Raw genomic sequence first — 27,636 nt, 5'->3', positions numbered from 1 at the left:
TTAACGGCTGGTTGTACTGACATTTTGGGAAGATTAATTTAGGCTTTGTTAGGAAAGCTTTGAAGATTAAAAGGCACAGGTACTATATTTCACTATGATTAATAATCCAGACAGAAAGTATCAGAACCTTCTAAATTATAGATGACCTGTCATCTGTTCACCCCGTTGCATTCTGTAGCACTTTGTAAGACCCTTCTGAATGAATGAATGAATGAATGAATGAATGAATGAATGAATGAATGAATGGATGAATAAACTGGAAATTCTCTGCAGTATGTATGAGCATGATTATATGTGTGTGTATGTTTATATACCCTTACGTGTATGTATGCATGTAAGAATAGAATTTTAATATATGTAAGCATCACATAAATACTTAAGGATTTGTCATGAGCCTTTATACAGTGACAACTATTTCACCTTTTTGGCTCTTTATACTTGAGCCAACACAAAAATGTCACCCACTACCACAGACGGTTTTTATCTGTTACTTTAATGTTGTCTCTTACCCTCTGATCAGAAGCTTTTGTGGTGAGACGCCATGAACAGCCATGCACACTCCTCTCTTGGTGCTTTTTTCTCTCACTTAACTGTCACACCTTTCTCCTTTCTTCCCCTCCCTTCCCTGTCGACCCTCACTCTTGCATAACCCAGCACGGAGTTCACGGAGCGGTTCAACCCCAATGTCCTGAAGGACTCTGCCCTGTCTACACACAAACCCATTGAGGTGAAAGGCCTAGGCGGGAAGGCTACTATAATTCACGCCCAGTATAACACCCCGATCAGCATGTATTCCCAAGATGCTATCATGGATGCCATTGCAGGCCAGGCACAAGCCCAGGGTGGAGAATTTGCTGGGTAAGGTTATTTCCTTGTGTGTAATGGTGTTTTTTCTGCATGATGCGTCTAACAGTCCCTGCACACATGACACAGCAGCTCTTCCTGGACCTTTTTTTTTCTTTTGGAGTATCTTACATGTAAAAAATCCAAATCATGCCTAGACAGTGTTTGAGGGCGCTTAATCATTGTGAAGTTAAAAGGATGGATAGTTGGAAAATGTAGCATTTCTCTTTTGGTATTCTTTCTAGAACTGGTAAACTCCACAAAAATATATCTAGTGCTCTATAAAGGACATCGGATGAATTTTCATTTATGATGACTGTGCTGTGTAATAGGAACTACATTATATGCACAACTCAACAGAAAAAGGGAATGGAATTTTTATTGATCCACAAAGAATGCAAAATATTTATTTAGTACTGGCTACTCTTCTGTTCTTCAGAATAGAGTGTTACGTTGTATTATTCCTAGCCCTAGTTCACATAGTGTGCATGTGTCTCACACATATGCTTTGGACTATGGCAAAATCCATTGATCTTTAATCCTGCTTTTCTAATGCATGTTTCTGGTAATCTTAGCTGATCATCTTATCCTCAGTTGTAATGACTAAACTGAAATTACATATGCGATGAATGTAGTCAGGTTTCTCTCCTACTCGGTATCTTTCTACCCTGAAGAGAACTTTCCTTCTTTTCATGTGACAAAATACAGGTATAGCAACACACTTTGACATAGTTTCTTTTGGGTAAGTTAGCTGCAGGCCTGTTAAACAGGTGGATACTTTTATGTATTTGCTTGTTCTCTCTTTCACAGCCCATTTATTTCTTTTTTTTTAAATCCTTTTTTCCCCCCACTGATTTTTTTTTTGCACCGTCATTCTGTTCATTGCAACTCTCCCTAATGATGGTTTCCAAACGATACCTTTAGCTGGTTTTGACCGTGACTTGGTGAATCTCCACAGGGGTATGTAGACTCATTCCAATTAGCAAAGTACAGTGAAAAAAGTTCATTCTATCAGTGTTCTTTATAAGGGTTCGTGTCTTTCATAGGCATGGATTATGAGAGACATTTTGTGATATATTGTCATTTTCTACTAAATGCTGTAACATTGTAATGGGAATAGCAATGTTTAAAAGTTTTACCTATTTAAATGGCTAGATGATTATAAAGTTGCACTACTGAGCATGTGGATCCTTTTCATTTTCTAAACAGCACATTAAAAGAATCTCTGAAATGCATTTCCAATCACGGGAGTGGCTCTGCTGGACTGGAAAATGTTATAATCTTTTCCCACCAGTGGAAGAGATCAAAACACCCTGTGCTATGGGGAGTAGAAAATGCCCTTTCTAGAAAATCACAGATAGACTGAGAAAAGGCCAATGAGTGCAACTAGAACTGGAAGACCAGCACACTTCTGAGGGGCAGGGATTTGTTTTAACATGCAAAATTATGAAGTAAAGAATCTGAAAAACTAGAGAGGCTTGAATCATAAATCATAATGTGGTAAAAAATTATATTGGTATATACAGATATCTTGAAAAGAGTTAAATGAATGGATACATAGATAACAAATAAAAAATAGGATTTCATGGACTGTTGAGTCATTGCACCAGTCACAGCAAGAGCTGTGTTGAGTGCCACTAGCAAAAGCTCTGTTCTAACTGCTTATCCTCATTTTGAACATGGAATCCACCTATTGCATGGCTGGTTTTGAAATGAAGCGATTATCTCCATTAATCCTTTTGTATCAGGCAGTTCCAGAGGAACACTAGTCTTTGCAGACAACTAACTCCATGACTATGTTCTCCCCTGTAATGCTGCAAAAAAGTTTTTCTTCAAGATCCAGTACATAAACTACTGTTTAAGCTTGTCCTTCATTTTGGAATGCGACTCCTAAGCCTGACATTCACCTGGCCCCAGAATAAACTAATGTTCCTATTTTTATACACAGTCAGGTGCAGGGGAATTTCTAAATCTACAGTGCTGTGAGCTACAGCATGGTTTGTAACTTCTGGTTTTTAAACTGGTAACGGTGACTAAACAATTTTCTCTGTAGATTATTTTATAACAATTAACACAGCATTTTTGGTCTAGATATAAAGACAAGGTCTGTGCTGATATAATGGCCTACCCATTGACTGATAAGCTTTTAATTAAACCTGTAACTCATTTCCTTAAGGTGTTGCTTTGACCTTTGTGATACTCTGAACTTTAATTTGCTGTGGAAACCAAGGATGTTCTTTAGTTTGCTTAGCTGATAGAGTCTGATTGATTATGCTTATGCAGACATATTTGTCTGAGAAGACTGTCACATAAAAGTAGACGATTGTGTACTGCTTCAGTTTGTCTCGATTCTCTGCCTATCATTTGGTCTCAGCACTTAATTGCTCTTCTTTGGCCTTTTTGTTTTACGTAAGAGATAAGCCCTGAAGCCACAGGGTGACGGTAAGCATATTCAGACTGCAGATCTAGAGGGCTTCTGTTCTTTGTGGCAGACAATAGCTGGAAATGCTGCTTACTACTTTTATCAGTGATGAAGAGACAGGCTTAGGATAAGAATTCATTTTCTAGCTTGACCATTTGAAATTGGTGATGTTTCAATTTAAGTCAGTGAGATCAGAATCAGGTTCATGTCGCTTAGAAAATAAACCCCATGGAAATTGAAAACACAAAGGAAAGCATATAAATTATTTCTACTGCAGTTATTCAGACCTCATGCTGGAACTTAAAAGTAGAAAAAATAGAATGCCCTGACTTTATATCTTTTCTACTCTATGGTGCTTTGTTTTAATTGATTTTGCTATACCAAGAGCCAAGAGTTGCAGTATAACTATGTGGTCAGTACATTTCAAGTACATTTCTGTCAAACCTCTTCTAAATTCCGTTATGCAGTTTTAGCCAAATTCACAAGTCATATAAGTATGCATAAATCCAATAACTTTGTCAGGATTAAGATCTAACAGTTCTAGTAGTAGGATCAATAATGTGATTGCGGAAATTAAAATCTCATGTATCCTCTACAATAAGTCAACTTACTCAGATAGTTTACCAGTCTAAATGAACTGTTTGTTTGTTGGGTTAATTTAATTTAGACTGGAATCTGAAGTCACAATATTTTATCAAATGTCTACACTAGGGGTAGAACACTACAGTGTTCCTAAATTTCTACTTATGTACTTAAATCTGAACAATGACTCCAGGGATTGGTTCTCTTGGTAAGCCTTAGTTTATAATGAATTGCAAGGAAAAAAATCACATTGCTACTTATTCAAAGAGGTTTGACTATCTTTAAAGCTTGTTTTAATGTTATTAGTGTGTGACTTGTATGATGATGTGAAAAAAGGGGACATTTTTCTACTGAAACCTACTAAAATAGCTTATAATAAGGAAAGTCCTCAAAAGCTGTAACCCATTTGGGAAGAATTTTTTTTTCAATAACTTCAATTTAAAGTAATATGCTTAAAGATGCATGGTATTTCTGCACATACACACCCAGATGGAAAAAAAATTAAATTAAGAAGAGGTATAACAGAGGTATTAACATGGTTATGTGCATCTCTATGCTGTCTGTAAAAATGAACTGTCACATTTAGGTTTATTAAATGATCGTAATCAACAATGCGCTCTATTTTACACTTCCATGCTGAGTGGCTTATATGTCCTAGTTACTCATCTACAATATAATTATAATTTTAAAAAATGAAAAAGGCCTGTTGCATTAAAGACAGAGTTGGAAATATTCCAATGTATTTAGTTCAATTTATATGAGGATGTTTCACTCTGCTAGGGAAGGTTAATTCACCAAGCTCCATTTCCTGCCTTAATCATCTACCATAAGGATATTAATGTCATATTAATGCCACACATTGCTACTGTGAAATCTGTGGTCCAGCCTTTAGCATTTTTTAACTACCTTTGAGCTAATGATGTTATCTATGCATACACTTTTACACTGCTTTTTTGTATATTATAGAAGATAATATGTCATAATAGAAGAACAAAGCATTTCAGCTAGAGGGTTTAAACACAGGACTTTGAACTGTCCATGACTTGCACACTGCTGTCGCCACAGTAGTCTATGGTTGAAAAATCGGCAGTGCTATCTATCTAGTGGTTTATTATCCACCCTACAACAGTCTGCAGCTGTGAAATTTGGTATCACAGCAGCTTTTTAAATTGCAGTGGGGTTAAAAAGTAAGTCTGGGGATTCAAACTGTTGGGCAAAGTCAGGCAGTCAGTTGCCTATGACAGTATTACAGGGCAAGGTCCTGTCTGCTTTTAGCCAGTACCAAGACATAGGCCTGAAGTGCCTCCATGCTGAGGGACTTCTTTATGTTACTTTTATTTTCTGTGGCAGAGTTTAAAGTGAAGGGTCAGGCTTTTTTTAAGCTATGCTCCATCACATAGGTGATTGTGGTGAAACATATAAAAGAAAAATAACTGGGTTTTGTACCCTGGTGGATCCTCGAGGAAGTGAGAAGTTTGCATCTACCCAGGGGTTATGAGGAATATAAATATTCCTCTAAGAAAAAAAATCCCGTAGCATATGCATATAAGCACACATCATGTCCCAGAGCCCCTTCCAGTCTAACTCAAAGAACACATCCTGCACTATTGTTAGGTGCAAATCCATTAAAAGAGCATGTATTACCCAGTGCTGAAGAAGAGGAGTGTGTCAGCTGGAAATACTGATATTTACAGCACGACCTGGTAATAGTTTTTTATGAAAGTAATTGCTGTATGTAGGACATCAGACATGCTTCTTGGCTTTTTCATGATTCCTCTCAGGCTTTCAAACCCAACTTCTCCGTAGATTTTCTCTGTACAGTGGTAACTTAGAGAACACTAACTTTGAGTTAACAAGAAAGCAACTTTTATAGCAGGTAACTGCTCCTGGAATTTTATGGCAGTGACTTAGCTGGAACAAATGGCCCTTAACTTTTAAGCCATTTCACAGTTTTGATGAAGTTGAGCATGCTGCTTGCAAAGCTCTGTATGGAATAGCATATTAAAGCTGGTACAATAAATCACATGCTTGAAAAATAGATCTTGTATTTACAGAAATCGTGGAGCCAGGTTATGCCAAGCAAACATCATCCCCTCAGCGTGTATTTCTGCAGCTCTGTTAATTTTAATTGTATACTATGCAGAACTTATTTTTACAGGGGAAAAAAATAAAGGCTATTAAGTTACTAAGTCTGTTTCTAGCTTGCATCATGAATCAAAGAGACGTTGCGACACTTGTGCTACAGAGGTTGGTAGCTTTGACTTTAGGTGTGCAAAATTGGGATTTTCTTCCTGGATGTATCACTTTGCAAGTTCATACTGCAGAGATGTCATAAGGCTCTGAGGTACATTCTGCTGTTAAAGATTTCGGATACAAAATATGTATGCAAGTGGAGTACAAGTATAGACTTCTTATGCGTCACATGTTTAGTAGACAGTGAATCCAGAGTTATGGCAGCTGGAAGTTTCACTCAGAGTTTGGAAAGAATAATAATCTCTAGAAAAATTTATAAAAGCCTATCGCATTATTTTTATAATGAGATATGGTTTGTATTTCTAATTGCATCCTTAAAAGACACTGGCCCCAAACTATAATGAGACATAACATAAAACAGTACCAACATGAAGCTGTTTTTATAAGAAACAATACGGGACAAGAATGGTCAGAGGAATAAATGGTTTTGCCTGGCATACTCTCATTTGCCACCACCCGTTATTTTAACCGCTGTAAATTGGTGGCTGCATTGGCTGAGGAATCATGAACAGACATTTCCAAGCATTTTCACACTGGTTTGAATATGCAGATTTGAATGATAACAGGCTATTTCCAAGACAGAATGAGGCATAATATTCTTCATTCACATAAAATTAATCTATGTGGGGTGTTTTTGAAAAATGGTATTTTCAAAGCCATGTTTTAGATTGCTGTTATGCTGGATGAGGAGCTAAGACCAGAGGGAGGTTGGGAAGACAGCTACCATGTGCTATTTCACAACGTTTCACTTTCTGAATTGCAGTACCCTTCCTCTTAAAGATCCTCACGTAGACAGTGCCTCTCCAGTGTATCAGGCTGTGCTTAAAACTCAGAACAAGCCTGAAGATGAAAGCGAAGACTGGAGTCGCCGTTCTGCCAATCTGCAGTCCAAGTCTTTTCGCATCCTTGCCCAGATGACTGGAACTGAGTACAGTAAGTGGAATAACAAAACATCCCCCTCACCCCGATTTTAGACTGATGTTTTTATTTTCTTAGGCCAGTATTAGCAACTGATAGTCAAGGAAGACTCACATCCAGTGTGTAGTCATTGTCAATGAGGGCTAAGATCAGAGAACCCTGGGTGTAACTGGAGGGAACCGTGAAATCAAAATGTTCCATCTCATGCATTACGAAGAAAATTCTTTGATGTGCCATGGGTCTCACCATGGAAGTATAACAGACTCTACAGTGATAGAGCATCTGGGGCCCCATAGTTCTTCTTAGCTACAAATCTTACCTCTGCAGCATAATCTTTCATTTTCCAGCAGCCTAGACATACAAAGCTGTGTCCATTCATTAGAGAAAAAGATGAGTAACTTATGTCTCTTGTCACAGTCTTATAGAAGTGACACCCAGAGGTCAAAAAAAAAAATCACAGATCATTACTTGTGGTGAACCTACAGCTATATCAGCCCTGTTATCTGAACACAGAACTGCTGTGAATGTCCTGGGAGCTTGAACTTTGTTGCTTGTGCCTATGGAAGTGTTTCTCTGACTGCTTGGTACTAACCTCAGAGCTTGTTTCTGATCTAGACAGAAGGAAGTTCAGGGACTTTTCTCACACCAGGGGGAAATACTTAGTATCTTCTCATTAAATGAAATCTGCTGCTTCTTCTCATGCTTTCCTGCAGAACAGGTGGCCCTCTCTGTAGGATCATTGTCTACAGCTGTGAAACATTGCTAATAAATGAATGAGGAAGTATTTGCAACAGCTACCTTCCTACTAATGTCTTTCCCAGCTCTAGGGGCTTGCTCCTCTTCATGCTGTTCTTACAAAATCTGATGCTGTGAAGTCAGCATGAATGTACCTGTAGATATGCTTCTAAAGAACTTTAAGATTTCATCAGAAAGCAAATTCTTTCCTTCTTTCTTTCCTTTCTTTTTCAACTGAAATATTTTTTTTTGCCTGCAGTGCAAGATCCAGATGAAGAAGCCCTGAGGAGGTCAAGGTAGGCAACTCCTTGTGAAAAATAAGGTTTTCTACTTACTGATAACCAAAAATGTTTTAAACCAGCATTAATATGAACGTGCATTATTATATTTTTGTCTTCAGATATTCTAATGCATTTACTTAAATCACTAAAAGTGCTATTACTGAGAGGCCTTTGAATGAAAAGGATAACAAATTAGCACGTTTCTAGGAAAGACAATGCAAAACTCCTAAAGTGTGTGTCCAAACCTGAACACTCTCTGCACATGCAACTTTTGTGTATTTTACTGGGTCTGTGAATGCAGTAGTTCCTAAGACCAAGCCTTGTGTAACTACTTGATTGTGTAACTGAATGACAATATATAATGTGATAGCACTGAAATTTGTGAGCAATTTATTTGGATGACCCTGTGAGCGACATTTTATTCTCCTGAAAAGATACTGTAAATGAATTGTTTCCATCCGTATCCATAATCACTTGCTTATGTCTTGCTTGGGATAAATACAAACAAATTTGTAGGCTATGGAAGCACAGGACTGCTTTTGCTAGTGGGTAGATATATTTGTTTCATATGATCTACCCAGAACACTGAAAAAGTGGATATATTCAGAGGTACAATAAGGAATTAAAGATTTATCATCTTATGTTGCCTTGCATTGCCAGGAAATAGATATAGATTTATTATAGAATTTTTTGTTGAGCTTAAAAACTGCAGTTGAATGGGAGCATCCTGCATGCAAGCCTGGTTTTCTATTTGCATACTTCAAATCCCTGTATCACATTAGCTACTCTGAGCTGCTGGCTGGGTTTGTGATGGTTTTGATACTCAATCTACTTATTCCTTTTTCTAATATTTTTTTTTAACAGCCATGTGGTTTCTATAAAGGTTCTGAGCTTTTGATCTCAGTGCAAGTTACAAATGTTGAATCGGTGAGAAAGATGTCTGTCATCTTTCCCTGTGAAAATACAAGTATACTTTCAGTATGCGTTTGCTATAAACCTTCCGTTGCAGTTCACTGAAATTCATGGCAAGGTGCCTGAACATCAGGCTTGGTATTATATCCCTAAGGGATTTATTTCTTCTCCCAAATGTGCAAGCTTAATTCTGATTAAATATATTGTGCATTATCCGGTTTGATGTAATGGCATAAATCCAAATCCTTATGATAGGATTTGAAACATTGTGCTGAATTTAACAGACCCTATATATGTCTGGGAGTAGTCTGTTGTTTTAAAGAAATAATCTTTCTAGCTGTAGTCTGTGGCTTTGGAAAATAATAGATATTGGAACTTAACATGGTATCAGAGATGTTGAAAATAATTTTCTAGTAACACATCAACATGTGTAAATTGCATGTTCTGTTCAGTGTAACTGAACGTACATGACTATATCCACTGTGCTTCACATATTTTTTGCAGTCTTGAGGTATTACTGTGTTATCCTTTTTTCAACAAGAACAGTTATGGTTATAGCTAGGCACAGCTGCATTACCCAAAGAGATTCAAGGGCATTAATTGGTAGCAGAAGCAGAAGGGAATATATACTAGGTGGTTACACAGTGCAGATTGCATGAGCTCTGGTGAAAGGAATGAAATGGGGTCTCCTTCCTACCTGATGGTGCTTTCCCATCTTGGTGGCCTCATGCCTCAAACATTGCACATCCTCCACTGCAGATCTCGTAGCAACAGTCCTGGTTATGCATGCATCTATCACATACCGCTCTCTTGGGCATACTGGACCCCCCTTCTGTTTAATCTTTTTGCAAGGCCCCTGGCACTTTTGATTCTGTAGAGGACAGAAGGATCTGTGTCAGATGCATAGAATCTGTACTTTAACTCCACTCTTCCAGTACAAAATGGAGTAGAAACTCCTCTTTGGTATCTACTCTAGGCAGCCTGTACAACCATGCCTTCCTCCATGCCCACAGTTTGGGATCACCTGGAAGGTTTCCTGGGCTCCCAAAAACAGGTTTCCATGGAACTGTGGAACCTGAGTCTTACGAGATCCAGCATGCACTAATCCCATGCTTTGCTGGCATTCTGGAAAAATCCTTCATGTTCCAAAACTTAAGCTGCCAGAGATTTCACAGGGTGGGAAATTCTGTCTCTGGGCATGCTGTGAGCAGTCTCTCTCTGGTGCTTTCTGTTGTCTCTCTGTGTCAGCTCATCAGTGTAATCAGCAAGAACTGCATGAAGTGGTGATCAGGTTTCTTACAAATGATTGGGGGTGTGGGAAAGTAAGAAAAAAACCATACAGCTGAGGTTTGGTGGAACTGTTTTACACACAAATAGTCACTTCTGGATTGCTGCTTCTAACTTCACAACGTATGCTCTGAACAGAACCTATAAAGCTTGGGAATTTTCAGGTGGCAGAATATTCCTTTCAGTAATGAGTGCACTGCATGATTCTCCTTTGCTCATGCTACTGCTATTCTGAAGGCACATGTAAGATTATAACTTGCTATGAAAACTTTCCATTGCTGTTGTGATAATTGTCATGGAATATTTTCCGGAAGGATGGTATCCATTTCAAGCCAAACAGATGTTTCTGAATACCTTTTCCATGATTGGAGGGGTATGTCCTTAAAGCAGTAAGGGAATTCTTAAATTTCCTCAAGACTCGCTGTAGCTAATATGCTCCAGTGTAACTTACAAAAATGCCATCATGAAGCTTCAGCATTTCAGCTAGGAATACTTTCTATCTTTGAATTTCTTAAAAGCATGAAAGATTGCTTGAGAAGTCATACATCAGGACTCCTTCAGGAGCGTTACTTGCATGACACTGTGTTATTAGGAACAGAAAATTCAGAAATATCAGTGAATTTGTTCGTGTTTACTCTGTGTATTGTTTTGTGCTTTCTTCAGCCTGAGGAGTAAAAGCAGCCCAGTCTGTTCATTTCTGTTTGGCTGGTTTCACTCTCAAGTTCTGCTGCATTAACACAATTGCCTTGGGTTTGGGTGTAAATAATGAGAGGAAAATTACCTTGTTTGCAGTGAATCAATGACATTTTGCAAATAACCAGGACATTTTATTTTCCATTCTGTTTGATATACTTCTTGACTGTGCTTGCATCCCACAGCCTCCTCTTCCTGTTTTTATTAAAAAACAAAACCAAACCTGAATTTAAACTATAGAACATCTAGCAAAGATAAAATCTTGAGAGGTGCTGAACACTGCTTGCAACTTGGTCGAGCACCCCAATTTGCAAGCAGAAGTAGCTAGGAGTATTGGCAGGAGGTGGCCAATGCTTCGCAGGACTGTGCTTTGAAAATCCTGTGTTATTCTGCTTTTTGACACAAATGACCAGAAATACTTATGCAAATGTGAAGACTTGCATATGTACTCACTTGCATTATACTAAGAAAAGCTTTAGGAAGGTACTGCTGAACTGGTCGCTGGTGGTCCTTCCAGGAAGGACAGCAGGATATATATATATATATAGGCTGCCCTAGGTATTACAGAATGGAAAATATCTGCATTCATTTTGCTCTTGTATGGAGTTAACTTTCACTGACTGCTCAGCTGGGGGGAGGGAGGAAAAAACTTGGAGAATCTGCTGGCAGGGAAACAATGGGATTTGACTGCATTTCTAGCCAAAGCAGCCCTGTATTACCAAGCCCAAGTCAAAGAATATGAAGTTGCATCAAGTTATTTCTGGGAAATGGACAACTGCAGAACCTCTTGTGCATGGTTCAAACAGGATCATGCAGCTTTTGACTTGAAAGCCAAAGAAAAATATCCAAATAAATTGCTATTGCCCTAGTTATAAGGCAGGGGAGTGGTAGCCATGGTCCCTAACCCCTTTCTTTCTCCCTCCCTTCTTTCTTCTCTGTGTGTGTCTCTCTCTCTCTCTCTCTTTCTCTCTCTCCCTTTCTTCATGCCACAGGGAAAGGTTTGAAACGGAACGTAACAGCCCACGCTTTGCCAAATTGCGCAACTGGCATCACGGCCTGTCAGCGCAAATCCTTAATGTTAAAAGCTAAAAGCCCACCTTTAGCAGCCAAATACATGAGACAGAGAATTACAGTAGAAAATTAACCACTGTCCTGAGTTAGAGCGTAAGAGTGTCACACAGAGGAAATACTGCTAGGGCCTTTCTTCTCCTGAGTGTCCGTCTTCTGTAGATTCCTATTGTTAGCCTGGTATCCATTCGCTGTCACCAGAAGTGAAAATAGTGATACAACCTGGTTCATGTTCTTCATTATAGAGTAGATTAGCTTTTGTCCTTTACTATACAAAATGTAACTTCAGTAGACAGGAGAACTTCCCTGTTGTACTCTCTTGACTTTAATTCTAGAAGAAAATGGGAGGGAAGTTATTGACAGTATTTTGTTAGGAGGAAGAGTAATGAGAGATTACTGAGTTTTACTGCTGTAAAGATAATTAAGTATGAGGAAGAAAGATGAAAAGCAAAACTAGCTGAGCCTGGCCTAGACCTTGCTAAATGTACAACATACTTAGTTTGCATAGTTGAATGATGCTGTGTGAAATAAGATATTAGCAACATAAGGTGATATTTCTTCAAAATATTATACTGGTAGAAGACATATGCTGAAACCATTGCTACAAGTTTTCTGTTGGAAACCTGAATTTGTCACTATATTAAAGCTAGAGATAGCTGTAGTTGCTCAGGACCTGTGAGGAAATGACATTTTACTAGAGGTGATTTAGGAGTGAGAAGAATATGTAGTTCTACTGGTGCACTCTAGTTTGTAAAAGCATCTGCAAGTTTTAAGGAATATGTAAGGTTTAAAGGATTATGTTGCCCATTCTGTATTACTCTTGCTTTGACCCACATTCTTTCTTCTGTATATAGCAGCATGCTTTCTCTGAAATAAAAGGTTTTAAAACTGAAATAATTACGTGCCTGTTTTGCAGATCACTTTATTCTGTTTTGAAACAATAACTGTTTCAGCTGATTATTGTGGAAGGGAAAGTTCTTCCTCTTTCAATAGAAAATCTGATCAAAAAGCTTTCTGCTATTACCTATAATTATTACTGACTTTTGAGTTATCTGAATTAGAATAAACCCATCAGAGCAGTTGAAAGAACAGCAACAGAAATGAACAAATATTGTATTAGATGTGAATGAGAACAAAGCATAGCTAATACATGTTAGATGACAACCTATTGATGATTTCATTTAGCATTTCCATTTGAATAATACTAATTCTCTGGAAATGATTGTTAATTTGTGCCCATGGTGAAGGCAGTAGAGACATTGCTGGTGCTTAGAACGGGTTCTCTTTGTTTCAACGTTACCACGCTTTGCTTTTAAGCTGTGTCAGAAAAGATGTAGCGAACCTATACCGAAGGCCCCCAGGTTTTTCTGTTTTCTCACTGAAGTACACCAAGAGCAGTGTCGCTCCCCTTTCTAGTTTATGCTCTGGCCACTAAATGAAACAAAAAATGCAACTCAAACTGGTTGTGGTTTCCACAGAAACACTTGATGTTAGCCCTCAACAACCTGCATTAGGAGTCCCCAGCACTGATTGAAGCAAAAGTTTCTGGTGATAAAACTCTGTGCAATGAAAGGCTGACTCCATTGCAGCCCTGCCTACAGCCCTCAATATTTTATTTTTCCATTAACTTCTATAAACTGCAAATTAGGTACCTTTATCTGGTAGCAGTGGTTCTGATCAAAGAGATTAGTGCCTGAGATTAGATTAGATCTCTTGCACTTTTTGCTGCTTCCAAACATCTGGAATTCATATTAGCAGTCCATATAAGAGAAAAGTTCACTCCAACTCCTTTTTTTTTTTTTCTGCTTTATGCAGAAGAAGAAAAAGCTACTGTTCAAGGGGAATTTTGTATGAACCAACAAAGTATTGGAGTGTTTAAAAAAAAATCCAGCCATCATACTTAAAAAATAGTAATTTTTGACTATTATTTAAGAGTAAATGAGCGCTATTTCCTTTTAAAATGCTTTTCACTGTTCTTGGATAATTACCATAGCAGTTCTGTAAGCATGCCATTTATTGCACAACATCCATTTGTATTCTCCTTATGGGAACACAGATTCTGATCACACCATCTTAGTAGTGCCTGTGGAAAATCAGCATAACTGCATGAAATAAGAGCAACATTTTAACTTCTCCTGAATGTTGCTAAGATCAAACTTTGATTCAGAGTGGTTGAATTTTATTTATATATGGGAAATTCTGATTGAATTTAACATCTCAATTTTTTTTTCATAAACATCAAAGGTACCTAAGTGAAAATCTTCCAGATCTAATTTTCAATCAGATGAAATGGTTTTCTGAATAAGTATTAATAGTATTTTCACATAAATAGGAATTGTGAATCTTTAATGTTTTATGAACATAATACAGACACTATTTGTTTCAAATAGTCCTAGTGCATGTATTATAATGGAAAAGAAAATGTCTAGATTATATCAATGTTTACACTTAATGTTATTTTTAAAGGTATTTAATAATCAGAAAAGCATAGTTTGATCAGATAAGAAATTAATGGAGATGTAGTTAAGGAACCCCTCCCCCTTAGCTCTGCTTCAGATGAATTTAATCATAAAAATTGAGTGCGTATAAACCATGTAATCAGATGGGGAAATAGTTATAGTCCTTTTTCCTGGAGTTCACAAAAAATAGAATCTAAACATGCTCCAAGCTTGTAAAATTTCAATTATTTATGTAAAGGAAAAAAGTAATTGAAAAAAAAAATCTTCCAATATTTGGTAATTTTAGGAACTTTTGCAATGATAAAGTCCTTTTGTGAAGGTGCTGTTACCAATCCCTAAGGCAAGGTTGTTTACTACAGTATATTTCTACTGCTTAGTCCAGTCCCTCTCAAAAAACCTCCCAAGTGATGGGCTTTGTTAATTAAACTGTCAGGCAAATTTTTCTATCCAGTTTCTTGTTCATGTTTTGACTAGTAATTCCCTAACTCCTCAAAAATCTGCCTTTTTGTTGTGATGGTGATCTTCAAGCCCAGTAAATGAACATTATAGATGTTTCTTTATACTATTAAGAGGTCTTGTTTTTCCCTCCTGAGTAGGGGGCAGACTTTTTCTGTAAGGTGGAGAAATTGGGCTGGATTTCTCATTCTACAACATCTCATTGCTAGAGACTGTAACAGACATAGGCCTGATAAGAAATCATGAACAGCTTTAAGAAACTACTGGCTTCATTCCAACAGAAGGCCAAGTGTGGCCTCATTACGCCCTATTCTTAATATGTCTAGGCTTATCTCACTATGTTGCTTCTGATTAACCAGCCCCATCTTGCAGTGTTTCTTGACCATTTGTAAAAGTCTGCTGCTTTGCCTAGGAAAATTATTCTCAGTTAATGACAGTGAGGCTTGAAATAGGTTCCTGATTGAAGACTTGATGAGTCATGCAATCCTTTGAAATAGCGCTGATGATAGGCAGGTGTATCTGCCACGCTGAATATAATTTGAACCGTGACTGTTCTGCTGAGCAGAGGACAATGGTTGGTGACAATACTGTCTTCTAAATAGCCTCCATGACAAAATTAAAGCAAAATGTAGGATGTGGATAGTGATATTAATCCCCTGCCCTTCCTAATATTGCCAGTAAAGCATAGTGTTATAAGCATTTAATGAAGATACAGCAAAGCTGATGCCAGTAGGAAATCAAAACCAAAAGACCTTCCAGGTAAATCTGCTTGTCTGGTTATGACACAGGGAAATGCTCATTTTCTGCTGTGATACAAGAGTGTTTGATACAAACTAACCTGTTTACTGAATACTGCTGCCTTGTATTCTATTCAAATCATCTCCTCCTCACCAGCGATGGTGCTTAGCGTGCCACAACAATACTGAGTGCATGCAGTGTGTGCTGATGGGATGTGGCTAGAGTGTGACTTCAGGAAAGAACTTGACCTCTCTTCCTTTCTTGCATGATAAAAATACAAAAGGAGAAAGGTTCTGTGGTGGCTTCTTCCCTTGCTTCCCTCTTGTCACGCCTGCCTGCATGGGAAGGAGGGCGAGTTTTTGCTATGTAACAAATGCAGAGGTCACTTTCTCTTCATTTCAGTTTTGCTCTCATTATGCACAACTGTGTGGAGTGTATCTTCAGGATCAAGGAACACGTATTTTAGGGACTACTTTATCGCTTATGGGAAGTCCAACTCTTGCTGCCTGAAGCCTTCTTCAGGGGCAGAAGAAGTGATGCCATTTTTTCACTTGTGCACTTGGGTTCCCCAGGGACTGGGTTGATTTTGTAGCTTCTTTAGCAGTGTCACAGTTCAGTGACCAGGGCTGTCATTCCACATATGAGAAAATAGATGAATACTTGCACAAAGTTTGGTTTGCAAAGTTAAAAAGCTAGAATTTTGATATGGTATGTTTCTTCAATCAGCCTTTGACCAACAGCTTTCTGAAATATACACAAAATTTAATTGACTAAACTTTGCTCTCAGGCACAATAACATTCGTTGTTCTACTGCTGCTTATCAAAGCCATCTGACACCACCAAGATAAGCTGAGGCACCTTGATCCCCTTCCTCTGTTCGCCATAATTTCCAATGATGAGCATTGCTGACTTGCCCAATTGCCAAAAACTCCCTATCTATATGCTAATAAGATCTCCAAAATCCTTTTGAAAGAGATACCTTATTTTTCCACAGCAGCCCCTGAAATAATGCAGACTTCTATAGGTAGCTTTCTCACTTAAGGAACGTAGCTGCAGTAAATAATAATAAGCACATCAGTTCACTATATTCTGTTCTTCACTTACTTTTTAGCACCCAAAGAGTGAGAAAAACATAGTAATAGTGAAACAACTCAATTGTGTCTGTGGAATTCTGAGTGAAACCAGAAGGGAAAACTGATCAACTACAATGCCTTTCTTCCCCAAAATACTCCTTGAAGTCCTGTGAGGAAAAATAATTTTGAGATCATAAATTGCTTGTTTTCAAGCCAGTTCTCTGTAGAACCAACTGATCAAAGATGGTGACCATAAGACACAGTGTATCCACTCGAATGAGCTCTCTTAAAATTAGAGTGAGGCCTCCAAACGAAATCAGCAAATACCATGAAGGTTTTCTCAAAATAGTTTATAGAGAAAGTAGTGCATAAGCTAACAGAGCTTGTTAAAGCTCAAGATTCAATTGGGTGGGCAGGGGGGAGGAGGATGGGTTGAGGGTACTGACCTATATTTAACGTTTTGTCTTTACCATCTCAGTTTTCTGCATGTTTCTGTCTGCCACTGAGCTTTTGCATGGGCAAAAATTAACTTCACTTTTATTCGTATTGTGCAACCTTTAAGATTCTGATATGTATCCTTCCACTAATGTAGATGGCAAACTAAGATACCAGTGTATTATGCCACCTTTCTTTCTGACTACTCCCTTGCACTGCCTTCAGTCTAACAAGGAAATAGCAGTTCTCGCATGTAGCAGGCTTTTCAGCAGGCGCGTGTAACCCAGAGGTACTCAGCTGTGGTCTGTGGATCATCAGACGGGCTCACAGAGCTTTGTTTAGGGTGAGCTGGGGAACTGGCAAATAGCATAGCTCTGGCACAGCTTCCTTTTGCTCTGCTTCTAAATTGCATTAATGTCAGTAAAATTACCCTAAATACTAATAGCTTCCTAATAGTTCATTTCCACCTATCCATTTGTTGTAGCTGAACCAGGATGTTATATGATAACAAATGAGAGAGGGAAGGTAAGAACATACTTAAGAGAATTTCAGAAATGAAATGTAGTTCATGTTCTGAAGGAATGACAACTGCTCTAATTCGTATCACTTACTTGGTTCAGGAACTGAATAGAAAATACATGTTACTGTATTTCAGATGCAGCTTCAAACTTAGGATAATACCGTGTAGAGAAAGTATGAATTTTCTTATTGATGTGCACAGATTAAAAAGTAGCTCTAAGAACTACCAGCTGAAATTGAGGTCGATGGGCTCTTGTTCTTCTCTCAGCTTCCCTAGAGAGAAGTGAAGTCCTGATGAGAAAGAACACTTCAGTGAAAGGGGAATAACTTCCTTGTGTACAGTGCCTACATGCGTTGTGCATTGTTTTGTCTATATTGGTCACAAATACAAATGGAAAGCCCTGATCCTGCATTCAGGTGCCTGGTGGCAGATACCTTTTCTTTTACAGTGAGGTTATCAAAAGTTAGAGGGAATCATTCGGATAAGTCAAATTGCACATTTAATGCCAAGATAGGGAATAATTATCTGAAACATATCCCAGCTCAATTGCTCCACCTTTTGCAGTCTTTGATCTTATCGAAGTGATGGGTTTACCAATAAGATAAATTGGAGAACATATACTTGCATACCAAACATCACTGTGTAAATCTTGGAGAAGTAAACTTTCTCCGACACTGATGCTGCTGTATTTCCAGGTGCATTTATGCGTTTATTATTAAACTGTTAAATAAAACAGCATACCAGTAGATACCACTAAAATGCTTCCAGAGGAGGCATTTGCTTTGATTTTAGTGAGATGCTTAGATTGACTTCAATACTACTTGTAGAAAGTAAGCTGCTGGTTGTTTTTTCTTCCCCTGAATATATGATGATGCTTTTCCTATTCTGTGGCACTGTCTGCACAAACCAGGCTGCCTTCTGGGAGAAATGTATTTTCCTATTTTGGATGGAGGCATACTAGTAGGATATATTGCAATTGTTTTGGCGTGGGCTGCTCACATTCTTAACTACAGTGGCTGAAAAAGAGAGACTAGCTCTTCTACCCCTCTTTTCTGATCCCAAGCTAAAGTTTTAGCTAAACCAGCATGATAGTTGTCTTTTGTCCTCTCCAGTTAACTGCCTGTGATATCCTTGTATGTCTTGTGGTGTCTTTGTTAAGATAGCAAAAATATAGCTTAGAGGGAGGAAAGCAAAAGACAAACAGTCTTAATAGTTTTATATTCATCTGACCATGGAAAAATTCTCGGCTGCAAGCACAGAAAGGTAGAAATGGCCTCACTGGATCAGAACAGCAGTTAATCTAGCTCGGTGTCCAACTTCCAACAGTGTCAGTATCTTGTGCCTTTGAGACAAAAATGTTTGGAAGGCAATTATGAAATGGCCTTCACATAACTTTACACCCAGCCACCCTGTAAGAATTCTTTTTATAGTATTTTGTGACTTCTACTTCTCAAAGTGAAATTTTATTTGTAGGCAAACATGTTTATATAAATATAAGTACCTGTTAGGATGAAAGATGTTGTAATGAGGACAAGTCCTGCAAATCTACAATATACTACTAGAAAACCAGATTTTTTAAAATTTTTTAAATTTCAGTAGATAGAGGCATTAGTAATCTCTAAGTCTTAATAACTATTTCTTCTTTGAAAAAAAGCAAGTATGTATTGGTAAGGTTCTATAGAATACTATTGGATGATCTATACAAGAAAATAATGATAAACCAAACAGTAATATTTATTTAAAAATCCATAATCACTTAGTAAAAAGGGTGAGCTGATAATTTAAATACTTGGCTGCGATTCAGGAGTTACTTCAGTTCTTTGCCCTGCTATGGACCTTCTCTTTGACCATGAGCAATTCTAGTAAGTTTCAGTGCCTCATTTGTACACTGAGAAAAAGAAATTCTCTCTCCATGAGAATATGGCAGAACAAGTCAACTACAGTGTTCAGTTATTGCTTCAGTACTGAAAGAGAAGAGTTGAAGGATCATATGATCTCCCGGGATGCCTAATATTCCTTATGTCATCAGGTCTTCATTACAGCTTAAGTGATGTCTGTCTTCAGCATTTCAATGGATCAGAGAGTAGCTATTCAAGAGAGAGAAAGTCTAGGTCTGTCATCCTCTAAGGAGAGGGTAGATGGAAGGTGCACAAGCTCCACCAAGTTTCTTTAGGCTCTCTCTAGGATCCTCACACACAAAAGCCTGGCTTGCAAATAAATTTTACATTTTGTTACTCAAACTCTTAACAATTCTTTGTTATTTCATTAACTCTGTCTTTTTAAGACCCTATCATGTAGCATATTTTTATGAGAAGGAAATGTTTAATTATTAAATTATATACTGTCATTTAATAATAATATACTGTGTAATTGGGAAGACAGTATATTGCATAAATAAAACTTGTTTAAGATAGATGTCCAATATTTAATAAGATCTGTGGGAGCTGCACTGTTCTTGGAAGTCATTGACTAAGGCCCTTCTACCAAAAGCCATTCCAGGTGGGGTCTAAAAGGGCTGTAGACAAAAATTAAATGAATAAAAACATTGCATCTCTCCCAGGTAGCTCAAAGCTGCTATCCACTACTGTCAGTTCTCTAAGCAGTCTGTGTAGCCAGAGATTCAAACCACTCACAGTATTTTGAGCCGAATTCTTTCATGTTGTGAAGGTATCAGCTTCACTGAGCCTTCCCCCAGGGGTGTATTTTACTCAAAAGTAAGATGAATTCTGCGTTTAGTTTTAGCAAAAAAAACCCCAATATTTGATAGTAAAGGCTGGAAATTCAGCAGTCTGTTCCACAAAATACAGGTGTTGCCAACAAGAGACTCATCTGATCATGAGCCTTTCTCACTGTTAGCCAAATGGGAATTAACTCCTGTTGACTGGGAAGAGGAGTAGTTTGTGGAAGCAAAACCATGAAGAAATACTGTGTACCTTTGAACCCAGCTTTCCATTTTACTCTCCGCTTTTCTTTTGCTTTATTCTGTGGAAGTATGTTTACTATACTTCTCTCCCTCTTTTTAACCACCACAACTCCCCCCTGCCATTGTCATTCAGTGTTATCCTATGCTTGTACTCCCAGAGAAAAGTTTTTTGTGAAATTCTGACTTCAAAGTCAAGTGACCTTTTCTTTTGCATTCTTCAGTATAGCCACAGCTAGTGGGGCGGAAATGTTTGGATCAGATTAATAGTAATGCTGTTACTAATTAATAGTAACACTGCTTCTGCCTGACCCTCAATTGCCTGCCTCTTGGTCTTGACTGTAATTTCTCATAGCATATTTAGTAATGCTGGAATTAAACAAGGCTTCATTCTTTGTCAGGCTGTGACGGTGTTTTAACACTGTTGCATGATTATGGCGCTTGGTGCACTAACACTTCCTCCTCACACCTGCACAGTTTCTAATCCATCCTCCTCTGCTTTGTTTCACCCTGGCTTTCCTGTACCTGGTGTTCAAGTGAACTCGTGGCTTGGTTACCTTAAAGATGGTGTTTGGTTTCTCATTGCTTTAGAGTGGTGCACCAATTGATCTTCTTGGCGTATTTACTTTCAGGATAGGTTCTTCCATTCTGACAATAATAACATTCTTAGTCAGCCACATCTGAGGGTTATTACAAATCTGCTTCTGTGATTGAAACTCTGGCTTTAAGTCATATGTTTTAGGGGTTACATTTGAGTTAGGGGTTTTAAAAATTAGTAGAGAACACCTATGCCCAAACCTTTGCTGATAAAAACTAGACTGTTTTTTTATAACTTTATGGGAGCTAAGCCAAGGCAATAGTATGTGACTGTACCTAAATATGTACATGTCCATACATAAACATAGAAATGTGTTATATATTACTAATAATGTGGAAAATATTAAGAATAGCTTTCCAAAGTTAATGTAAGACAATAATTTGAGCCCAACAAATCCGTATAAATAAATGCATGTCCTAATTTACCCAACTGAACCTTCCTTCTGAAAAGCCTTTTGAAAAATAGGGATACATTTGCTTTGTATTTTGTGATCCTAGATCCCAGTTTCAAATGTTCGTATTTCACATATTTCAACTTTAAACATCCTGAAATTCCAGCACAATCTTTTAAATGGGAAAGGATGCAACCACCCACTAAATTGCTAAATATTGAAACCATCTCAATTACTAAACTGGATTTCACATTCATAAAGACTAAAATCCTTTAGCCTTAGACTCCTATGTCTTAACTTCTTACAGATACACAATTGTTTGCACTTAAACTGGTTAGTTATTTTTGTAAGCTTGTATGTGTGTTTACAGAACAAGAACCTAATTATCACTGAAACTGGGGCTGACTTACTCTTCACCTCAATGAAGGAATCATTTCACTTGTTTCTAATCTGACTTAGATTGAGAAAACTAGTACTTAATTGGGTAAGGTGGAGAATGTTTAAGTGATGCCAAACATATATAATGCCTCTTGTATGAGCCTTTGCTAACCATTTAACTGCTTATCACTTCAAAATGATAAGCCCAAATCTGATTATTTTTACCACTTGCAGTGGGCGTCAAACTACATTCTGCTGAAATATTCTTGACATTTTCTTTTAAGGAGGAACTTACTAAAGTCACAGCTATGCCTGAAATTATATACATACACACATAAAATGTCTAATTTGTAACTGTTAATTTTCCTTCCTTTTACTTTAATACTGAAACAAAGTTGTTTGCAACTGAGAAGCAGCATACAGTAAACTTGCATACTTGGTGGGTTTCACTTGGAGAGCTGAAGAGGTTTCTTATGAGCAACCACTCTAGGATGCTTTTTGCAACCAAACATTTCTCCTCAACCCATCTTCTTTCTCCCCAGGTTTTGTTTTTATTGGTGGTTTGGTTTTTTTGCCACCACTGGCAATAGCATTTACTTTATTCATACTGTATCCCCTCCTTTCACAGAGACAAGGAAAATGTTGCTGCAGCATCAGAAAACAGGTAACTTTTGATATGTGTGTTTAGCTTACCTGCTATTTGGAGTTTACCTCTGCTTTCTAAATAATGTTCTTACCTCAAAAACATGGAGTTTGTACACTGTTTGAGCAGATGATGGATATCGAGGTTTCAACTAAGTGTGTTTGTTAGGCATTTTTTTCCTACAAAAAGCTCTGTGAGATGGAGCAGGTGGGGATCATGTTTCTCAGAACTTACAAACCTAAAAAAAATAAGAAGCTTTTATCAAATGTTCTTGAAATATTGTCAGTTTGTGATGGAGTTTTAAGAAGAATTTCCATTTTAAACTTTGTCTAGATTGTTCAAGGTGTTTTTTAAAACATAAATAAGATTATCCTTTTGGTATATTAAGAACATTTATATATCAGATTCTTGCATATCTGGATTGATCCTCAGTGGCTCATGGGGTTCAAAACATAATATCTCTCTAAGTAAGTTCTTCCATTTCAAAGTTGCTTTCTCCCAAAGAATATCAGCACATTTTGCAGTTACATATAGAAATGTATTTATTTTTATTAGTTCATATACTAAAACACACAAGTACTGAAACACAGATACTTTCTGAGTGATCTAACCAATTGCTTAATGGAGCAAAGAAGTGCCTCTTTCTAGTTTGTCATGGAAAGAATTTTGTAGCACTCTTTCCTGCCTTGTTTATTCTCACCTTTTTATTTTGGGTTTTTTTGTAAGACAACTCAGATTTGAACAAAGATTGCATACAGTTAAATCCAAGTGCAAGTGTTAACATTACTTATGACAAGCAATGGCAACTGGCACTTGGAACAGTAGGGAAAATTTAGTTTTATTTTTAAATTATGTCGAAAGAATGAAATAAACCCCTTGATTCCTGCATAACACCTGAATATAAATTAAATTGAAAAACAACTAACATGTTGTTAGTTCAATTCCATCAGCAATTTTATTTGTGCAAAATCACCTACAGGACTATGCAGCTGCTTAACTAAAATATTATTTTCTTTTTCTTCATCAGGAACAATTTCTGATGTATGACTGATGTTCACGTCATACTACAATGTCTTAATCTAGCGTGGTTTGTCATGCCATAGCTTTTCTCCACCACAATTATCATCATAGCTCTGCTATGCATTTTATTTTGATATTCCTACCAATACGGTTTCCAGATTTTACACGAGGTACTTTTTGGTTCTTAAAGCCTTTCATAGAATCATCATAAAATGGTTTGGGTTGGAAGGAACCTTAAAGATCACCGAGTTCCAACCCCCCTGCCATGGGCCAGGACACCTTGCACTAGACCAGGTTGCTCAAAGCCCCATCCAACCTGGACTTGTGGCTGCCCCATCTTTGGCAGTGTTCAACTTCTCTGGGGGCAACCTGTGCCAGCACCTCACCACCCCTCAGAGTGAAGAACTTCTTCCTAATATCTAATCTAAACCTCCCCTCCTTCAGTTTAAAGCCATTCCTCCTTGTCCTGTCACTACAGGCTCTTGTAATAAGTCTTTCTCCAGCTTTTTTCTAGGCTCCCTTTAGGTACTGGAAGCTGTTCTAAGGTCTCCCTGGAGCCTTCTCTTCCCCAGGCTGAACAAGCCCAACTTTCTCAGCCTGTCTTCAGAGAAGTGCTCCAGCCCTCTGAGCATCTCCATAGCCCTCCTCTGGACTTGCTCCAACATGCCTATGTCCTTCTTATGTTGGGGGCCCCAACTGTCAACATTCATCATGACTTTGTCATGATGATCTCCTATGGTAATAAGGAATTTTGGGGATACAAAAAGAGGATATTGGATATTTAAGATATAAATCTTCTTCCAGGAAACAAAACAGAGAAATAGAGTCTTCATTATTAAACCTAGACTTAACTTTTCAATTATGAGGTTCAGCACTTTTGTTTTTATTTGTTTTTCTGAAGGCTTTGCTCCATATAAATAACTGCTGTTTCAAAGAGCCAGACATTAGCATTCTAAAATGATGCTGTATTTGGTATGGTAGACAGTAAGCATGTGTATCTCTGAAAAATAAAAATAATCAAACAAACCTTTCTCTATTAAATCACCAGTCTCTTCTGTGGCTGGAATTCTGTCTCTCCCTCAAATACCTGCTATTACCTAAGAAATACTTCATTTACAAATCCCCTTGTAATCTTTGTTACTCAGGCCTACAGGTACTGCACATGCGCCACAGTATGTGACCTCAAGTATTTGGCATCCTCCTAAATCATGCACCATGGATGCCAAAACTGACAATGCTAAGCCAGTGGCCTCCAAGGGGTCTGTGAGGCTTGGAGCGGGTACAAGCCAGAGGGAGGTCAGTTTCACTGCTACTGGCCAGAAAGTCCCTCTTACTTCATCCAGTCATCAAAGGTACACTGTGATGTGTAACTGCATAACTGACCTGGTTTGGAGCTTTGGAGTGGTTTGGTAATAACAGCCTCTAACTCCTTCAGATGGAAGTGTCCATTGCCTAAAAGGCAGATGATGAAGTTCTACAAATTCCGTCAACTTCTAGTTCATGTGGGCTTTAAGTGGCACTGCTAAAGATTGCACCTACCATATAGAGACAACAGTCATTAAGCACCTTCTGCAGAGAAATAGCAGCTGATGAAGTTTATTGTATTTCTACAGACATCCCTGTACTCATACGCAAAGGTCTTCCATGCTATGTCTTTCTCTAAACACAGTTTATTCTACAAATGCCACAATAAGCAATAATTTTTGCCTATTCATTTTTATTTTTGCTCACTATATTTTGAATTCTTTACAAGAGATCTGTTGGAGTATTCAAAATAACTTTATGAATTACATAAAGGAGACAAGGTACTGCTTTAATAATCCACTTGATCGTTACTTGCACAGAAAGTCTCAGAATTTAAGACTTTATTGAAGGGAAGAAGTTAATCTGCACTCATTTTTTTAAAAACGCTTGAGTGCATTTGTTGCTGTGGTTTCTCATTATGATTGTTAACCGTTATTATTCACTTAACCGCTACTGATCTGTGTTCCTTTTCTTGAGTGAAAATCAGCTGAGGAGAGAGATGTTTGTTTTCATCCACCTAACTTACTCACATTGTGCACTTTATGTTTATCTGTTACCACAAATATGGAGATGTTTGAGAAGATCCATTTCCTTTTGCTTTCCTTAAAATACAAAAACCTATAAAGATTGAAAGTGTACAGAATAATTAAGAAAAAGACACAAACTTCTGTAACATATGTAAAAATGAGGCTATTACAATAAATGAACTATTTTATAAAATAGCATTTACATTTATCAGTTCCTAAATCCTTCTGCACGTGAAGGGCTAAAAAAACCCCAGACTGAAAATCTAAAATGGGGGCAAGCTAAGGGAATAAAAAGTTATGTTATTTTCTTTGAACACCTAAATAAAATTATTTAAAATATATAGTGGTTAAACTAAAACCAGTCAAGTTAGTCTCAGTCTTTCTATAAAATTGAGTAGAGAACTAGTTACTAACTGCAAATAATTTCTATAACCAGATCACTCTGATTTTTATGGTTACAACTACTTCATTTATACTTATTGCAATTCCTTGCTCTGTTAATGAATATATTATACCCCACAGGAAGGTGATCAATAAAAGAACCATCACAAACAGCATGCAAGATAAAATCTGTTGTATTTCCTTTAAATTTTATAAGGTATTCCAGTATTAGTTGCATTTATTTCATCTATATGTGTTTGTCTAGTTCAAATCTGTTTCACACAGGTTCATGTCCACGTACTGTATAGTGTGTGTTTTGCTTAACATTTTGGAGATGGTTACAATGATTAAGTAACTTTACTGTTTTCTTCTGTTCAAGGTATGAAGTCTTTATTCTTTTGAAATCTGTAGCAAATTCCCTTTTACTTCAGTGAAAATAAACACAAAATATGTGAACTCCTACTTTATATTTGTTCTTAGGACATATATTAAGGTCCTTTTTAATGTGCAGTATAGTTTCAGTTGTTTCCTGTTTGTCAAATCAAAGATATGTAAGTACTAAATTCTAACTCAACACCCTTTTAATGTATTAAAACTTGGTCACAGGCTTGCCTGTGATCCATAGCTGTGATGTATAATATACAGCTATGCTGCTATGTAGTCTATGCAATTGATACTGTATTAGCTAAGCAGAAGAATTTGCATCATAATGCTGGTGCATCAAGGTGGAAGAACTGATCTGAATTTCAGATGCATATCATGATGGGCAAACTTTTGCAAAACTGTTGCAAAACTTTTGGTGTAATGATTTGAAAAGCAGAATTGGGAACAGGATGTGTATTTATAGGAGCTCACTTGTTATGTATATAATAGAAGATGAAACTCATAAGGAAGAAAATAACTTCTGCTTTTGTCACAAGTTGCATTCAGCTTTGAAATTGGTAGGCATAACAACCATGCTTCCATTTCAGCTAATCAAACTGTAAAATACTCAGTTGAAATAAGACTATCATTTAGACTATTAAACCGTACAAGAAAGTGGAGGAAAGGAGAACAGGAGAAATGGGACAGTCCCTTGAAGAACAAGGGGTGTCACAAATTCTGAATTACCAAGCAGTCATTCTAGGTCCTGAGGAATATAACTTCTTGAATCCATGCTTCTGAGAGAAGCCAAAGAAAACATTAGATAGAATGGCTGAAAGACAGAGGAAGTACTTGCACAATGACAAATTCACATAGGAAAAAAGCTGAGAGGAAAAATGTTTGAGAGGTAGGGTTTGGCTGAAAACCAGTCGTGGAACTCTAAGCTTTCTTCTGTTATTTGATACTGTGCTCAGGAAGGACTATTTTGGGTATTCTTTGTACACAGCACAAGAGAATTGCTGAATTTCATCACCATCAATGATCACAAAGGAGTCACTTGTAAGAACTCGGAGATGTGGCAATATACTTACAAGTCTGAGCAAAAGAAGTAAAAATACATCCATTATGTTCTTATACCACAGCTTGTGGACAAGACAACTATGTTATGTACAGTAATGCCCTGGTTATAGGGGGAAAAAAAAAGATTGTGATAACT

At 37.5% G+C, this 27,636-nt stretch overlaps 1 protein-coding gene across 15 annotated transcripts in view; it reads left to right on the top strand.

The window, feature by feature from the left end:
- Positions 1-27,636, top strand: part of LDB3 (LIM domain binding 3) — a 123,746-nt gene that overhangs the window by 67,167 nt on the left and 28,943 nt on the right. For 9 of the 15 annotated variants that reach the window (XM_057421503.1, XM_057421506.1, XM_057421501.1 and 6 more), the window contains exons 6-9: positions 6,864-7,033; positions 8,013-8,049; positions 22,591-22,626; positions 24,771-24,977. In XM_057421503.1, the coding sequence (XP_057277486.1) occupies positions 6,864-7,033; positions 8,013-8,049; positions 22,591-22,626; positions 24,771-24,977 (450 nt within the window). Of the gene's footprint in view, positions 1-654; positions 859-6,863; positions 7,034-8,012; positions 8,050-11,918; positions 12,892-22,590; positions 22,627-24,770; positions 24,978-27,636 lie in introns of those variants that run through there. The other 6 variants (XM_057421514.1, XM_057421513.1, XM_057421509.1 and 3 more) reach the window with 4 other exon arrangements.

This window comes from Pezoporus wallicus, unplaced genomic scaffold (assembly GCF_028554395.1).
Source record: "Pezoporus wallicus isolate ANWC-B61680 ecotype Strahan unplaced genomic scaffold, APGP_CSIRO_Pwel_v1 contig_4816, whole genome shotgun sequence".
Lineage (NCBI taxonomy): Eukaryota > Metazoa > Chordata > Aves > Psittaciformes > Psittacidae > Pezoporus > Pezoporus wallicus.
Note: the sequence above shows the minus strand (reverse complement) of the source record. Positions and strands in the feature narration are given on the sequence as shown.